This window comes from Rhinopithecus bieti, unplaced genomic scaffold, assembly GCF_001698545.2.
Source record: "Rhinopithecus bieti isolate Rb0 unplaced genomic scaffold, ASM169854v2 scaffold_10685, whole genome shotgun sequence".
Classification (NCBI taxonomy): Eukaryota; Metazoa; Chordata; class Mammalia; order Primates; family Cercopithecidae; genus Rhinopithecus; species Rhinopithecus bieti.
The window spans coordinates 944361-961901 of NW_016806950.1; the positions used below are offsets into that span (position 1 = coordinate 944361).

Consider the following 17541-nt stretch of genomic DNA (forward strand, 5'->3'; position numbering starts at 1 on the left):
CAAAAAAAAAAAAAAAAAAGACATATCCATCGTTCCTATCTGATACACCATTAGCCACAGACTACTAGCATGCCTAAACAGGTGAGAAACTAAAGAAAAGGCAGTATCTGAAATCTCAGATGACAAAATGTTACAAAGTAGGCTTTTCTTGAAGGGAGGAAATCTCCAAAAAAGTGCAGCAGTCCACCGACGGCAATGTGGTCCTGATCCCTTAGACAAGTGCAAGATTACACTCTTCTTCTAGGCAGATGTCTCCAGTTTCCAAATGGTGACACTGAAGTTCTAGACCTTACTGCAGACCAGGATGAAGCAGTAAAACTTAGGACTAACTGGCCTCTGAAGCGTAGCCTGTCCAGGGCAGTGGTGGGAAGTTCCCATGAGGTGCCTGTTCATTATGTCCAGCAGCACAGATCTTGCTTAAAGTCAATGCCCTTCCAACTAGTCCCTCAAACAAACTTTCAACTTAAAGTTAGAAAAGAAAAAAAGATGACCACTTTGTCCAAGAGAGTAAGACTCACAGATACCTAACCATCAGCTATTGAGAAGCTTCATATCCACATCTGGACAGACTCATGCCTGCCTATCGGAACACCATGCATCACACACACTCCCAGGACCTGACATGCATAGGCACATAACCCAGAGCATACACTCACCTTCTCTAACCAGACTGTAACTTCCCATCTATCCTGAGACTTGGCTGAGAGAGACGAAAAGCAACAGGAGGCAAAGAAAACAAGACCAGCCACTCAGGCACCACCCTTGGCTGATACAGTCCCATGGTGCTAGACAATGAGCGGCATCTCTTGCTGTGACCACAGGCAAGCTAATCCTCCACCTGAGGCCTCCTTTTCTTCATGTGTAAAATAAGGGACTCGAGGTTCCTTTGGCTAGCTGTAATACTCCTGACTCTCAGGCCTCTACCAGTTCTCTACAGACGGGTTGCTTTCTGTGAGAAACAGAACTGGCAAAGAGAGGCCTGGTAGAGTGAGAAGCAGGATGCAGAACAAAATCAAGGAGTGACTTCCAGAAAGGGACATGGGGTTCATATTCTGATCACCCAGTTTCCCTAGAAATGCTGTCAGATAACCCCTGGGGCAGCAGGAAGACCGAGTACCAAACTGGGCTGGATTGTTGGCCCGAAGCAGCTCCTAGAGGTCTGGGCACTATACCACTGGTACTCCCTATCCTGGCAGGACCCTCACTAACATCAGAGATGACAGTGAAAACAGTAACCTGCCCAAGACCAAGAAACCACAAAGACCTCAATTTACACGTGCACTTTTCTAAATGACAGGTCAAGATCTAAAACCCTAGCTCAGATTACGGTTCATCCGTCTCCACCCAAAGGCACCTTCAGCTTCTCTGCCAAAGCAATGTAAAGTCTTGCTGGCCCTCTTTGTCATCACTTGGTCTTGTGAGCAATTTCAAGCACTCACAAGTGAACCTAAAGAACTGAAATCCACAGGAAACCCAAGCTTGATCCTCCTTATTCCAAAATTCTAGTTAGTGAAGTTGGTGTTTCGGGTCCTTTCACTTCCTTTGCTCATTCCTAGTGTGGGGATTCATAAAGAAATGGTCAGAAGGCAAAGAGCAAGTGGTTGGAAAAGGGAGAAGAAAGACCCTGAACAAACACCATATAAACAGTCTTCCAGCTCAAACACTGTCAGCATCCAACTTCCTGGCAGGGGCTGTTGAACAATCTCAAAGCACCCTAAGGACCCAGGGGACCGATCTCTCCTATCTAGGGCCATAATCACTATGCATCATCCCACCCTTGCAGCCACACAACAGATAAGTCAACATCTCTGAAATGATCACCTTCAAAAACTATGGGAAGTCATATTATTTCTACTATGAATAGTCCCTCCTTATAACCAGGCATCCTCTTCTCTCAAATCGTTAATGGCCATTCTCTCTTCTCCCTAACCCGGAGACAACTGGGTAAAGTGTCTGCTTCAAGGAAGCCTAAGCTTCTCCAGTTCATACATCTTGTTTAAGAGAAAAAAAAAAGGAAACCCAGGGTGGAGTTCTACATTCAAGGGTAAGGAGGCCTGGAGGATAGCAAAATTTGAGCAGCCACAACAAACGATCAGAAAGAGAGGGCTATTTGGGCAGACTCTTTCTGGGGTCTGACAGACGGCTACTTGACAGAGCTGGCAGCCGGCTATAAGGAACAAGAGGAAATATACATGTAACAAATAGGGTGAGGGGGGAAGAGGAGAAGGTGCAGGGATGAAAGCGACTCCACTGCACCCAGGCCTTGTCTTTGCGCTCCAGGGCTGCCCCAAGCGAGCACGCCACACGCAGGAAGCCAGAGGGGCTGGAGGGAAGGGGAGGTGGCGACGGCAGACCACAGAGACACCAGGCCTCGCGTGGCGTGCGGGGAGTGCACACGGGGCCGAACGGCGTGCAAGGGTGGGGTGGGCGTGCAAGTGGCTTGGCGAAGGGTAGCAAGAGTCACCGGCAGGGCCTGGGGGGCAAGGGCCCAGGGCTGCGGGGGGCGTGGGAGCGCGCGGGACCGCGCTCAGAGGGACGCGCAGGAGCTGGTTACCGTGTGGTTCACCCCCCACATCAGGACGCTGAGGATCGGCTCGCTGGCCCGGAATAGCTTCACTTTCTGGCACACGAAATGCTTCTTCTTGGTCTTGGTCTTGCTGGCGCTGAGCGGCGCCACCGCCACCGCCGTGGTGCTGGTGCAGTTAGACGACATGCCCGGGGCGGCGGCGGCGGCGGCGGCGGCGGCGGCGAAAGGGGGGCGGTGGAGACAGCGCACAAGCCAGCGGCCTCAGGCCTCCCCCGGACCGATCCCCACCCCTGCTCCCTTACCGCACCATGGTCGCGCCCGCCCGGGTTCCCGTTACCTCCCCACCCCGCCCCGGTGGTTCCGTCCGCCCCACGCCCGCCCTCCGCCCCGCCCCGGGAGCCGGCCGGCCCGCTCCGCACCCCGCCCCCAGGCGGTTCAGCCGCCCTGCGGTCCCCTGGCCCCGTCCTCCCCGCCCGCGTGGTACGGCCCGTCCCGGGGAGGCAGCGGCCGCCCCGCCCGCCCCTCCTCCCCGGGCCTGACAGAAACCCTCCTGGCCTCTGAACGCCTCGGGGCCCCGCGCCGGAGCGGGAAGAGGAGGAGGCTGGGCAGGCGTCGCTGTGGACCGCGGGAGGGGCTCCCCGCCTGGGCCCCCCAACGCCAGGGTTTGGCTCTTTCCCTCAACCCGAATGCCAAGATGGCGGCGACGCCACCGCTCCGGAAAGGAAGGAGGGGCGGGAATGCGAGGAGGGCGGGACGTACCATGCCCACCCCGGGGGAGAGAAGGGACGCAGCCAGGGGAAGAGGAAGTCCAGCCTGGAAAGCCAAGGAACGCCCCCTCGCTCCACCCAAGCGTGGATCTACCCACTCCTCTGGGTCCCGGGCGGGCTCCACCCGCGGGGCACGCCCCTTTCCCCCAGGGCCAATGAGAAGCAGGCCGGGAACACTGGTTTTTATGAATGGGCCCCGCGCCCACCCACCTGCTGCCTGGTCTCCCCGCAAAGGGTCAGACAGAGCTCAGAGACCGCCAGCACTTTCAGACACCTATCCCACTAATCGTCTTACTCTGGCTCATTTCGTAAAATCTTTGAGTAAACTGCCCCACACTTTGTTACATAATTCTCGGATGAGGGATCTCCATATATTCGACACAAATCACAGGTCAACGTTGTTCTTTCTGTATGGAAATTCGTAAATACGGTACTCCACAGGTGGTCGCTCTTTAAACAGTTACAAAAATAAATGTGGCCTTTATTGCCAATTAGTAAAATAAACATCATTAACCCCGGCATAAGGAAGCATGATGAAGTGATTAAATGAAAAAACGTATGTTACATTCTCTAGGGAAAGATCGGGTTTCAAGCATTACAGTGCCTGGCATCATAAGTGTTCAAAAACAGAAATCCAAATACATTTTAAGCAGAATTAGGAATTAGCAGAACAAGGAAATCGCCCAGCTAATGTGCGGGTCAAGAGGGCCTAGGAGTTCATTGGTCAAATGAGGGCTTCTGGTGAAAGAATAGAGAAGGGAAAAGGAGTGAGATAGAAGAGTGGCCCCTTGAGGTTTTTTTTTATTTTTTTAGTACCTGACTGAAAGAGACTAGCAAACAACTCCTGAAAATCTGTAATTGTAATCTTCATTTCTTACACGGTAAGAAATGAAGCTGTGAAATAAAAACCTTCCATTTTATTTTCCTTTAGGAGCCATGGAGCATATTGGCAATTTGGTTCTGACTCCTAAAATCATTTTACTATACGTTTACACTGCCTACATTGGAGACTGCAAGCAGTGGAAAAGAATAGATACTCCAGATCCTGTCGAAAAACCCAGGCTCCTCCAAAATCAGCCAGATTCAGAGAGAAAAACGAGCTGGCCTGCCTTGTTTTATTACTTGCCATCAAGGTTCAATGTGGTTCTATTACCCAGTAAAGTCACTGACCAAACAAGGTATTTTCACAAAGCTAACCTTTTTTAAAAGCATGTAAAATTATACATTTGTACATATACACATTACACTTTTACATCCAAAGATCAAATAGTTAACAGTTCATTTAGGGCTGTTTGTATTATTTGATTTTCCAGATTCTGTCACTCCCTTGGCTTTGACCTAACCTGACATCATTCTGTCACATTATCTTCTTTTTTAAAAAAAATTTTTTTTTTTTTGAGACAAAGTCGCGCTCTGTTGCCCAGGCTGGAGTGCAGTGGCGTGAGCTCGGCTCACTGCAAGCTCTGCCTCCCGGGTTCACGCCATTCTCCTGCCTCAGCCTCCTGAGTAGCTGGTACTATAGGCGTCTGCCACCATGTCTAGCTAGTTTTTTGTATTTTTAGTAGAGATGGAGTTTCACCATGTTAGCCAGGATGGTCTTGATCTCCTGACCTCGTGATCCACCTGCCTCGACCTCCCAAAGTGCTGGGATTACAGGCGTGAGCCACCGTGCCCGGCAACATTATCTTCTGAATCAAGTAAACGTTCATTTGTCTCAGTAAGCATAATCTATCTGGGTGACACCAGAGAGGTTTCTGAAGGGGTCTGGTGTACACTGAGGCAGTGAAATAGATCTGTTGGCACAGGTAAGAAGGAAGCGGCATGATAAACATCACAACCCCAGGGAACAGCCTTCCAGAGCGGCATAAGCACTCCCACCAAGATGGTCCAGTGCCCACCCATTAAAGAGTCAAAACCCAAAGTTACTGAGTGTCGCACAAAGCAAGTCACAGTAGCTTGCAAAGGAAGCGAGCTGTTCCAGGACTCGATGGAGCAGGGTCACTTTGAACAGTGGTGGTTTGATATCTGTGAAAGAAGTCATTCGAACTCTTATAAAGAGAATTAAGGGGTCAGCAGCTTCCCTGGCAAATGCAGGAAAACCAATAAGAGAGGGGACAGTTTTCATCTTTTCATAAAGTTCTTCTCCAGAGCTAGCGAAGTTCTCTGTAGAGAGTAGATATTCCGCTTCACCCGATCCTCCAGAGAGGAAGTAGATGCACTCTCCAGCTTCATGCGGCTAGGAAGAGAAGACAGGCAAATGGAAATCAAAAACATTTTCAATCGGTCAACTATTCTGGCAGTTTCAGAGGAAATGGGTTGTTAGCCATAGAGCAGCTGTAAAACACAACCTCTTTTAAGCCCCATAGATAACTTTTGAGTGAGTCCACCTGGAACCAAATGTTTTTAAACCAGTGTCCATGAGGGAAAATGTATCTATTTTGGAAAATAAGTCAAAGCCTCATTGGAAAAAGGCTTCCTGGGCCATGAGTTCTTATTTAAAAGGAAGGTCTAGGAATTTCAATGATTTAGAAAATACCAAATTCACTTTTCCTCCCCTCAAATGAAAAACATCCCACTGTGTGGTCAGAAACCAGGAGCAGCAGCCAAGGTTACAATACCTGTAACTAGCAGCCTCGTTGCACAAGGCTGGGCTCCATGTGCAAACACAGAAACACTGGAACGTGAACCACCTGCCAGCCTGCCATCTTAAGACCTTCCCCATGAAAGCCCCCGGCAGGAAGAAGATGCACTCACTGGATGAACTTCCCATCCCGGGAGTCCAGCTTCTCCAGCCTCTGCTCCCGTTCCTCATCTTTAGCGTGCCTCTTGAGGATGTTCAGTCTCTCCTCCTCCCGCCATTTGGCGTTTTCCATCATCTCTTGCCGTTTTCGCTCTAATTCCTCTGCGGAGAGTTTTCTGTTGAGCACAGAAACCATCCGATCAGGTCTCTCCCAGCAAAAAAAAACAGAAGTAGCACAAGAAGCACAGAAGCCAGGTAGCACCCCAAGCTCTCCAGTTCACTGCTCTCTCCAAGTGCAAGGCCAGCCTGAGTTTCCTTCTAACATCCTGGTCAGGAAGTTTCATCCAAATTTCAAAGGCTTTTAGTAAAGTATTCCATAATCTCACTCAGTAATCTCTAGAGTGATTATTCTGAAACATGAAATATGAAATAAATTGGGAACTCATCAGGAACCTAAACCTGTAGCAGTTATATCCCAATGGTTTGCTCAACAATTTACCAAAGAACAGAAGTCTAGGTTATCCATGTAACTGTTAATATCTACCATCTAACTACCCATTGGAGACTAGAAATTCATGACACAGCCCGTGAGTACACTACTTTAGGACTAAGCTAGAAGCCAGAAGTTGAAGGAATAACTTAAGTCTCAGAAAATAATAAATAGGGCCAGGCCTGGTGGCTCATGCCTATAATCCCAGCACTTTGGGAGGCCGAGGCAGGCAGATCACCTGATGTCAGGAGTTCGAGACCAGCCTGGCCAATGTGGGGAAACCGTTTCTACTAAAATTACAAAAATAAGCCAGGTGTGGTAGTGTGTACCTGTAATCCCAGCTACTTGGGAGACTGAGGCAGGAGAATCACTCGAACCTTGGAGGCAGAGGTTGCAGTGAGCCAAGATCGCACCACTGCACTCCAGCCTGGGCGACAGAGCGAGATTCTGTCTCAAAAAAAAAAAAAAACCCTCCAAACAAAAAACAATTTACTATTAAAAATCTGCTTCAGAGGCCGGGCGCGGTGGCTCACGCCTGTAATCCCAGCACTTTGGGAGGCCGAGGCGGGTGGATTACGAGGTCAGGAGATCGAGACCATCCTGGCTAACACAGTGACACCCCCGTCTCTACTAAAGAATACAAAAAATTAGCCGGGCGTAGTGGCGAGCGCCTATAGTCCCAGCTAGTCGGGAGGCTGAGGCAGGAGAATGGCATGAACCCAGGAGGCGGAGGTTGCAGTGAGCCGAGATGGCGCCACTGCACTCCAGCCTGGGCGACAGAGCGAGACTCCATCTCAAAAAAAAATAATAATAAATAAATAAATAAATCTGCTTCAGAGATAATAAATGAAAGATATTAGCGCATTCAAATGAGAGTAGGAGACCAAAAAAAAAAAAAAAAAAAACGAAAACGACTGCCAGGCATAGTGGCTCTAGCCCGTAATCCCAGCACTTTGGGAGGCTTAGGCAGGACGATTGCTTGAGTCCAAGAGTTTGAGACCAGCCTAGGTAACAAAGTGAGACCTCCCATCTCTGCTAAAAAAAAAAAAAAATTTTTTTTTAATTAGCTGGGCATGGTGGCATACCCTTGTACCCCCAACTAATTGGAAGGCTGAGGTAGGGGGATCAGTTGAACCCAGGAGTTTGAGGCTGCAGTGAGCCATGATCGCCCCAATGCACTCCAACCTAGGCAACAGAGTAAGACTTTGTAGGGAGAATAAAGAAGTTATCAAAGAAATAATACAAGAAGATTTCCTAGGACTCAAAGACATGGTTTAGATTGTAGGAAGCAAATACTGACACTAGGAAAAAATACACACATCATACAAGAAAGGAAATGTAACCTCCGTATTCTGCTTGGCTTAGGAATGAAAAGTATCAGTAAACAATATTTATATATCATACAAGTATGAATCCACATACTGATTGAACCAAAAATTCTGAAATAACCATACTGAAAAGATAGGGATAGAAGAAACATGGGACTAGGAGTGTATGAAAGCTCATTTACACTAAGAGATTATTTACTACACCAGTAAGAAAATATCTGGGCTGGGCATGGTGGCTCACGCCTGTAATCCTAGCACTTTGGGAGGCCAAGGCAGGCAGATCACAAGGTCAGGAAATCAAGACCATCCTGGCTAACACAGTGAAACCCGTCTCTACTAAAAATACAAAAAATTAACTGGGCGTGGTGGCGGGCACCTGTAGTCCCAGCTACTCGGGAGGCTGGGGCAGGAGAATGGCGTGAACCTGGGAGGTGGAGCTCGCAGTTAGCCAAGATCGCACCACTGCACTCCAGCCTGGGCAACAGAGTGACACTCCGTCTCAAAAAAATAAAATAAAATAAAAAAATAAAATAGTAAGAATATATCTAAGATCTGGCCGGGTGCGGTGGCTCACACCTGTAATCCTAACACTTTGGGAGACCAAGGCAGGTGGATTGCCTGAGCTCAGGAGTTCGAGACCAGCCTAAGCAACACGTTGAAACCCCATATATACTAAAAATACAAAAATTAGGGTCAGGTGCTGTGGCTCATGCCTGTAAACCCAACACTTCGGGAGGCCGCAGCGGGCAGATCACCTGATGTCAAGAGTTCAAGACCAGCCTGACCAATATGGTAAAACCTCGTCTCTACTAAAAAATACAAAAATTAGCTGGGCGTGGTGGCATGTGCCTGTAGTCCCAGCTACTCAAGAGGCTGAGGCAGGAGAATCGCTGGAACCCAGGAGGCAGAGGTTGCAGTGAGCCAAGATCATGCCACTGCACTGCAGCCTGGGCAATAGAGCGAGACTCCATCTCAAAAAAAAAGGCTGGGCATGGTGGCTCATGCCTGTAATCCCAGCACTCTGGGAGGCCAAGGCAGGCAGATCACCTGAGGTTGGGAGTTCGAGACCAGCCTGACCAACATGGAGAAAGCCCGTCTCTACTAAAAATACAAAACTTAGCTGGGCGTGGTGGCCCATGCCTGTAATCCCAGCTACTTAGGAGGCTGAGGCGGGAGAATCACTTGGGCCCAGGAGGCAGAGGATGTGGTGAGCCGAGATTGGGTCATTGTACTCCAGCCTCAGCAACAAGAGTGAAACTCCATCTCAAAAAAAAAAAACAAAAAAATAGCTGGGCATGGCACTGTGCGCCTATAGTGCCAGCTACTAGGGAGGCTGGGACAGAAGAATCACTTGAACCCAGGAGGCAGAAGTTGTAGTGAGCCAAGATTGTAGCACTGCACCACTCCAGCCTGGGAGATAGAGCGAGATGCTGTCTCAAAAAAAAAAAAGAAAAGAAAAGAAAAAAGAAATATCTAGTATCTAAAATTGATGGATGAAGAGGCAGCAACATATTTGTATTTTTAGGAATACGTAGTATGAAAAGAAACTACTGAAAAAGCTGAAAGTAGTTGCCTCTGGGTAGCATCACTGAAAGTGGGATCAGGCAGGGCAAAGAACTAGCTTTTGTTTTTTTAAATGTTTTTAAAATAATTTTTTGTAGAGATAGTGTCTTACTATGTTGCTCAGACTGGTCTGGAACTCCTGGCCTCAAGTGATCCTCCTGCCTTGGCCTCTCAAACTGCTGGGATTACAGGTATGAGCCACCACACCCAGCAAGAATAATTGAGGGTTTTTTTTTTTTTTGTAATTTAAGAGACAGGGTCTTGCTCTATCGCCCAAGCAAAACTGCAGTGGCTTGATCATAGCTCACTGCAACCTTAATCCCTTGACCTTAAATGATCCTCCTTGCCTTAGCCTCCCAAAGTGCTGGGATTACAAGCATGGACCGCTGTGTCTGGCTTGGTTTTCGTTAAGATTTTTTTTTTTCTTTTTTTTGGAGACGAAGTCGCCTGGGCTGGTGTGCAGTGGTGCGATCTCGGCTCGCTGTAACCTCCGATACCTGGGTTCAAGCAATTCTCCTGTCTCAGCCTCCCAAATAGCTGGGATTACAGGCATGCGCCACCATGACCAACTAATTTTATATTTTTAGTAGAGATGGGGTTTCACCATGTTGGTCAGGATGATCTCGAACTCCCGACCTCAGGTGATCCACCCACCTCAGCCTCCCAAACTGCTGGGATTACAGGCGTGAGCCACCGCGCCCGGCCTTACCTTGTCCTTTCAATGTGCCCCACATGGCTAGAGGTAGGGGACGCAGACCCTTACAGGCTGACAAGATAAATAAAAGTTGGTTTGTCGAAAAGGTAATGATGGATTATCCATTTGCCCTGGTTTGGACCCCTACTAGATTCAGGCCTGCAGAATGTGAAGTTAATCAACTAGGCTCCTGACTCACCTGGTATATCCAGGAGCATGTCGCCTTTGGTAGACCTCTTTTTTAGGTGATGGGCTCCTAGTTTGGCCTGTCTCTCTCCTGTTCACCTTAGAGTTGTGCCTGTAACAGACACAGAGAGGAAAAAGCCTTTTTAATCCAGGGGCTTACATTGAATCTCTCAAACAATGCAAGATGAGCTAATGGTCTTAGAGGTATAATCTAAGCAGAGGGCACAAGTATGAGAAAAATAAAAGTATAGGGTTTGATGTCAGACTCACCCCAGAGCTCCCAAAGCACAGTATACACCTACAAATATGTAGCTTTGGATGCCTGAGCTTTACATTGAGGTGGAGACAAATGATATAAAGGAAATACCAAAGCAAAGACATTTGGGAAAGTCGATGGATGGACATCTCCAAAAGCAAAAGCAAATGCCTGCTGGGACCATGCCCCCACAGTCATAGGTTATTTCCCAGTGAATCCCACACTCACGGTTTGCTGGGCCTTGGGGACCATGACCTTCTGCCCGGGGATCGAGACCTCCTATCCCGGGCCCCTGCTTCCCTGGTGCTCTTCTTGCTGGCATGTCTGGGGGGTGAGTAGGAGGAGCTTCTGGATCTGGAATGGTTCTTCATCCCATGCCCTCTCTTTTGCTCGGCTGTCAGAGGACCCTGAAGACCCTGGTTACGGTCAGAGTTCCTGACCTACGTCATTAAGGAAAAGAGAAATTATTCACATGGAAAATCCAGCGATTCAGGAGAAAATGCAGCCAGGCACGGTGGCTCACGTCTGTAATCCCAGCACTTTGGGAGGCCTAGGCAGGTGGATCACCTGAGGTCAGGAGTTTGAGACCAGCCTGGCCAACATGGTGAAACCCCATCTTTACTAAAAATACAAAAATTAGCCGGGCATGACTGTGGGCACCTGTAATACCAGCTACTCGGGAGGCTGAGGCAAGAGAATTGCTCAAACCCGGGAGGCACAGGTTGCAGTGAGTCGAGATCGCGCCACTGCACTCTAGTCTGGGCGACAGAGCAAGACTCCGTCTCAAAAGAAAAAAAGAAAAGGCAGTGAAACAGGAGATGTTACTAGGCTCCTGTTACAGGAGATGTAAGGAGCTCACTGGGCACACCAATATCATCACATAGAATTATCACAGGGAACCGTATAAACTTAGTTATCTGCAGAATCCCCTAAAAGAATCTCCTTCAGTCAGCCAGGTGCAGTTACTCAAACCTTTAATCCCAACACTTTGGGAGATGGAGGCAGGAGGACTGCCTGAGATCAAGAGTTTTAGACACCACTCAGAGCAACTAGTGAGACCCTGTCTCTACAAAATATTTAAAAATTAGTTGGGTATGGTAGCTCCAGCCTGGGCGACAGAGCGAGACTCCCTCTCAAAAAAAAAAAAAGAAAAGAATATACCTGGCTTGGGTCTTCACTATAGGTTAAGGAAGAGCAAGACACAGAAGCATGGAGGACAGGACCTAAAGTTAAAAATACAGAAATACGAGGCCGGGCGCAGTGGCTCACGCCTGTGATCCCAGAACTTTGGGAGGCTGAGGCGGGCAGATAGCTTGAAGCCAGGAGTTTGAGACCAGCCTGACCAACATGGAGAAACCCCGTCTCTACTAAAAATACAAAAATTAGCCAGGTGTGGTGGTGGGCACCTGTAATCCCAGCTACTCAGGACAATCGCTTGAACCCGGGAGGCAGATGTTGCAATGAGCTGAGATTGCCCCACTGCACTCCAGCCTGGGCGACATGGAGAAACCCCGTCTCTACTAAAAATACAAAATCAGCTGGGTGTGGTGGCGCATGCCTGTAATCCCAGCGACTCGGGAGGCTGAGGCAGGAAAATCACTTGAACCCGGGAGGTCGAGGTTGCAGTGAGCTGAGATCGTGCCATTGCACTCTAGCCTGGGCAAGAAGAGTGAAACTCCATCTCAAAAAAAAACACAAAAATACAGAAATACAGAAGGCAAGCCAGGTGCCTTGAGCTTGCCCTTCCAGCTACTCAGAAGACTGCTTAAGCTCAGGAGTTCGAGACCAGCCTGGGCAAAATAATGATGCTCTGCTACTCAAAAAAAAAAAAAAAAAAACAGCCGATTTATGTTTGTCAAAAATCATCAACCTATACACTTAGGCGAGGCACGGTGGCTCACTCCTGTAATCCCAGCACTTTGGGAGACCAAGGCGGGGGGATCACCTGAGGTCAGGAGTTCAAGACCATCCTGGCCAACATGGAAAACCCTGACTCTACTAAAAATACAAAAATTAGCTGGGCATGGTGGTGGGCATCTGTAATCCCAGCTACTCGGGAGGCTAAGGCAGGAGAATAGCTTGAACCCAGGAGGCAGAGGTTGCAGTGAGCCGAGATCACGCCACTGTACTCCAGCCTGAGTGACAAGCGAGATTCTGTCTAAAAAAAAAAAAACCACCTATACACTTAAAATATGTGCATTTCATGTAAATTATTTGTAGAGGGATGGGTAGAATGCCTCAATGCCCCACTGGTGGTTTAGTCTTTCTGCTCAGAGGGTCGTCAGCCACGAGAAGATGCTCAGGGATAAGAAGGGACCTGTTTCCCAGCAGCCCAGGCTTCACTGCCCACCTCCCTGCTATCCACATTGTCCAAGTGGCATATCCCACAGTCCTATAGTCACTCCTTTCAAGGAGCCCACATCCCTACCTGTAAGCCATATCCAGGGACTTTGGACAAAACAGGGGAGGAATTTGCCATCCTCTTCTGAGATCTAAGAGATTATAATATACACAGTCATTGAAAAAGAAAATACATATAAGTCCAATTTAAGTATCTTATGCTGAACCATGCTTCTTGCTTCCAATGTGACCTTTCCGCCTCCCAGCTGTTACCTGGCAGTACGCTTCTCTATTTGAACCGTCTATGCCGAAAGATGCATCAGCACAGTCAAATTTTCCTGTAAAAAACTGTGGGCCTTGCTTCTAAGCCCCAACGCCTGAACACATTCTCCTCTCACTTCATGCTGCTATTCCAGGGATGAATAGTGACTCAGCAGCGGCAGAGCTGACTGCTCCCACGGGAAGACACGCAGAATGGGACCACATGGGCCACCAGTCCATTAAAAAAAGCCTATATAAAGCCCCCTTCAGTCTTGAAGGAATCCTAAGCTGAGATGAAACAGTCACCCCCAGGATGTCTGACCTACCTAAGACCTACTAGGCTAAAGTCAGCTCGATTAAGGGTCTCTCTCCAGCAGCATGGCCGAGATACCCACTCACATTTAGCATCTCCAAGGAACTCTAGCATTAGATGGCAAGCTCTATGGGCACGGGGCCAATGTTCAAGTGTTCATCACTGAATGCCCAGTACCTGGCAGCTCCCAGCACAGGGCAGGTGTTCATGTCTGTGGAATGAATGAGTGAATGAGCAAGTGAATCAAAGAGAAGGGAGGCCAGTCACCACATTCTCACCTCCCTGCACCACGCTCATCCTCACTGCTGGAACGATCACTACTCGAGCTTCTGTGCTTATGTTTCTTGTGCTTCTTTTTCTTCTCCTTCTTTTTCTTCTTCTCCTTTTTTTCCAGACTCATTTGCAACTGGAAAATGCCAAGAACACAAACACACAAGATTACTGAGACCAGCCAGTGCCTATAATCCCAGCACTTTGGGAGGCCGAGTCGAGCAGATCATCACTTGAGATCCGGAGTTCGAGATCAGCCTTGCCAACCTGGCAAAACCCCGTCTCTACTAAAAATACAAAAATTAGCTGGGTGTGGTGGTGGGCACCTGTAATGCCGGCTACTTAGGAGGCTGAGGTACAAGAATCACCTGAACCGGGAGGCAGAGGTTGTAGTGGGCCGGGATTGTGCCACTGCACTCCAGCCTGGGCGAGAGTGAAACTGTGTCTCAAAGAAAAAAAAGGATTACTGGCTGGGCATGGTGGCTCACTCCTGTAATCCCAGCACTTTGGGAGGCTGAGGCGGGAGGATCACAAGGTCAGAAGTTCAAGATCAGCCTGGCCAATACGGCGAAACCCCATCTCTACTAAAAATACAAAAATTAGCAGGGTGTGGTGATGTGTGCTTGTAGTCCCAGCTACTCGGGAGGCTGAGGCAGAAGAATCGCTTGAACCCAGGAGGCAGAGGTTGCAGTGAGCCGAGATCGCACCGCTGCACTCTAGCAGCCTAGGCAACAGAGTGAGACTCCATCTCATTAAAAGAAAAAAAAAAAGCCCAGGCACAGTGGCTCACACCTGTAATCCCAGTACTTTGGGAGGCCGAGGTGGGCAGATCACGAGGTCAGGAGATCGAGACCATCCTGGCTAACACGGTAAAACACCGTCATTACTAAAAACACAAAAAATTAGCTGGGCCTGGTGGCAGGCACCTGTAGTCCCAGCTACTTGGGGGGCTGAGGCAGGAGAATGGTGTGAACCCAGGAGGCGGAGCTTGCAGTCAGCTGAGATCGCGCCACTGCACTCCAGCCTGGGCAACAGAGTGAGACTCCACCTCCAAAAAAAAAAAAAAAAGATCACTGAGACCCCAGTCAGTCTCCTTTGAGGGGCGTGGCTCATGCACAAACTGACTGACTCCATGCCTCTGGGTCTACAGAAGTCCAGGACATTATGGGGGTTCCCTGTCAACACACCAGGGGAAGGGTCTTAACCCAGGCTGTGCACTAACAACCCCAACTACTGAACTGGTATCTGGTAGGTGAGACTAAGAATTTGTGTTTTTAAACAGTCACCAAAACCACTGCCTAGGAGTTTCCATTCTGTGTCAAAGGAACTCCCATTCCATTGAAAGCAGTCAGGAACTGCAAGGTCAAGCTTTAATTTTCCTTACCAACTGATCCAAGACACAATTACATAATATGTCATGTGAGTAAGTAGGCCCTAGAAGCCTTTTCTTTTTTTTATTTTGAGACAGAGTTTTGCTCTTGTTGCCCAGGCTAGAGTGCAATGGCAATATCTTGGCTCACTGCAACCTCTGTCTCCTGGGTTCAAGCGATTCTCCTGCCAGCCTCCCCAGTAGCTGGGATTACAGGCATGTGCCACCACCCCGGCTAATTTTGTATTTTTAACAGAGACTGGGTTTCTCCATGTTGGTCAGGCTGGTCTTGAACTCCCAACCTCGGGTGATCCACCCACGCCCGGCCCCTGGAAGCTTTATACCATAACCAAGGGCATCCTCCGACCTCCTGAACACACCGAATGGTAATGCTTTCCACACGCTTAGCCCACACTCTTTTTCTGGAAAAATGACATCACATGGTGCATTCTCCCACCCAAAAGACTTTCAACCAAAATCAAGCTTAATTAAGCTTAATAAATAAAGATTACATAAAATAACCAGCCTGACCAATATGAAGAAACCCCATCTCTACTAAAAATACAAAATAAGCCGGGCGTGGTGGCACATGCCTGTAATCCCAGCTACTAGGGAGGCTGAGGCAGGAGAATCACTTGAACCCAGGAAGTGGAGGTTGCAGTGAGCCGAGATCGCGCCATTGCACTCCAGCCTGGGCAACAAGATTGAAACTCCGTCTCAAAAAAAGAAAAAGATTACATAAAATAGCCACGAGATGGTCTCTAAAAGACAAAAGTTTTAGAGGCCATTCTGTTTTCCCCCTGGTAAGTTGAGAGTAAATGGAGAGAGGTTCTCACGTTATATGGCTAAAAGATGCTCTTGGTGCTTATCTGATACACTACTTACCAATTCTTTGATTTTCTTCATTTTCACTGGATTATTTAATACCTCTCGTTTTTTCTCCTCCTCCTTCTTCCTAAATAGAGATAATTATAAAATCCATGACTATTTCTTTTCTCCAAATTCTATGGAGTATGAGCTGGGTGTGGTGGTGTGCGCGCCTGTAATCCCAGCTACTCGGGAGACTGTGTGAGGAGAATCGCTTGAACCTGGGAGGCGGAGATTGCAGTGAGCCAAGATCGTGCCACTGCCCTCCAGCCTGGGCGATACAGCAAGACTCTTGTCTCCAAAAAAAAAAACAAAAATCTACATGATGATGGGGCTGGGTGCAGTGGCTCATCTCACGCCTGTAATCCCAACACTCTGGGAGGCTGAGGCAGGCGGATCACTTGAGGTCAGAAGTTCCAGATCAGCCTCGCCAACATGGTGAAACCTCGTCTCTAACAAAAGAAAACCCACAAAAATTAGCCGGGTGTGGTAGCACGCACCTGCAGTCCTGGCTACTCGGGAGGCTGAGGTGGGAGAATAACTTAAACCCAGGAGGCAGAGGTTGCAGTGAGCTGAGATTGTGCCATTGCCATTGCACTCCAGTCTGGGTGATAGAGTGAGACCCTGTCTCAAAATAAATAAATAAATAAATAAATAAATAACTACATGATGGTGTCAAAGCCAAAAATCTCCCCCAAATATAAGAGATTGTCTCAGGAAAAAAAAAAAAAGAGTCATGCTCAGTCATCCAGGCTGCAGTACACTGGCATGATCATGGCTCGCTGCAGCCTTGACCGCCTGGGCTCAAGTGATACTGCCACATTAGCTTCCCAAGTAGCTGGGACTATAGGCACCCGCCACCATGCCCAGCTAATTTTTGTATTTCTTATAGAGATGGGGTTTCACCATGTTGCTCAAGCTGATCTCAATTTCCTGGGCTCAAGCAATCCATCTGTCTCAGCCTCGCTAAGTGCTGGGATTACAGGTGTGATCCACTGTACCCAGCTGTGAGTTGTTTTTGATAGGTATAGAATTTCAATTCAGAATGGCGAAAGAGTTCTAGAGACGGGCTGTGGTGATGGTTGCCCAACACTGTGAATGTATTTATTTATTTATTTTGAGACAGAGTCTTGCTCTGTTGCCCAGGCTGGAGTGCAGTGGCGCAATCTCAGCTCACTGCAAGCTCCGACTCCCGGGTTCACACCATTCTCCTGCCTCAGCCTCCCGAGTAGCTGGGACTACAGGCGCCCGCCACCACGCCTGGCTAATTTTTTGTATTTTAGTAGAGACGGGGTTTCACCATGTTAGCCAGGATGGTCTCGATCTCCTGACCTTGTGATCCACCCGCCTCGGCCTCCCAAAGTGCTGGGATTACAGGTGCGAGCCACCGCGCCCAGCAACACTGTGAATGTATTTAATACACTGAACTGTACATATGAAAATGGTAAAAATGGGACATTCTATGTTACGTATATTTTACCATGATAAACTAAGACATTAAAAAAAGGGACAAAGGCCGGGCGCGGTGGCTCAAGCCTGTAATCCCAGCACTTTGGGAGGCCGAGGCGGG

At 48.5% G+C, this 17541-nt stretch overlaps 2 protein-coding genes across 2 annotated transcripts in view; both read right to left on the bottom strand.

Annotated features, from left to right (window-relative positions):
• Positions 1 to 3263, bottom strand: part of PIP4K2B (phosphatidylinositol-5-phosphate 4-kinase type 2 beta) — a 37602-nt gene extending 34339 nt beyond the window's left edge. The window contains exon 1 of the mRNA XM_017879001.1: positions 2555 to 3263. Coding sequence (XP_017734490.1) covers positions 2555 to 2713 — 159 coding nt within the window. The 5' untranslated portion in view covers positions 2714 to 3263. The remainder of the gene's footprint in view (positions 1 to 2554) is intronic.
• A 1632-nt stretch (positions 3264 to 4895) lies between these two features.
• CWC25 (CWC25 spliceosome associated protein) overlaps positions 4896 to 17541 on the bottom strand; it is a 36141-nt gene continuing 23495 nt past the window's right edge. Inside the window, exons 4-10 of the mRNA XM_017879002.1 lie at positions 15990 to 16059; positions 13744 to 13871; positions 12980 to 13043; positions 10780 to 10991; positions 10309 to 10407; positions 6049 to 6210; positions 4896 to 5530 (exon numbers count right to left, since the gene is read on the bottom strand). Coding sequence (XP_017734491.1) covers positions 5416 to 5530; positions 6049 to 6210; positions 10309 to 10407; positions 10780 to 10991; positions 12980 to 13043; positions 13744 to 13871; positions 15990 to 16059 — 850 coding nt within the window. The 3' untranslated portion in view covers positions 4896 to 5415. The remainder of the gene's footprint in view (positions 5531 to 6048; positions 6211 to 10308; positions 10408 to 10779; positions 10992 to 12979; positions 13044 to 13743; positions 13872 to 15989; positions 16060 to 17541) is intronic.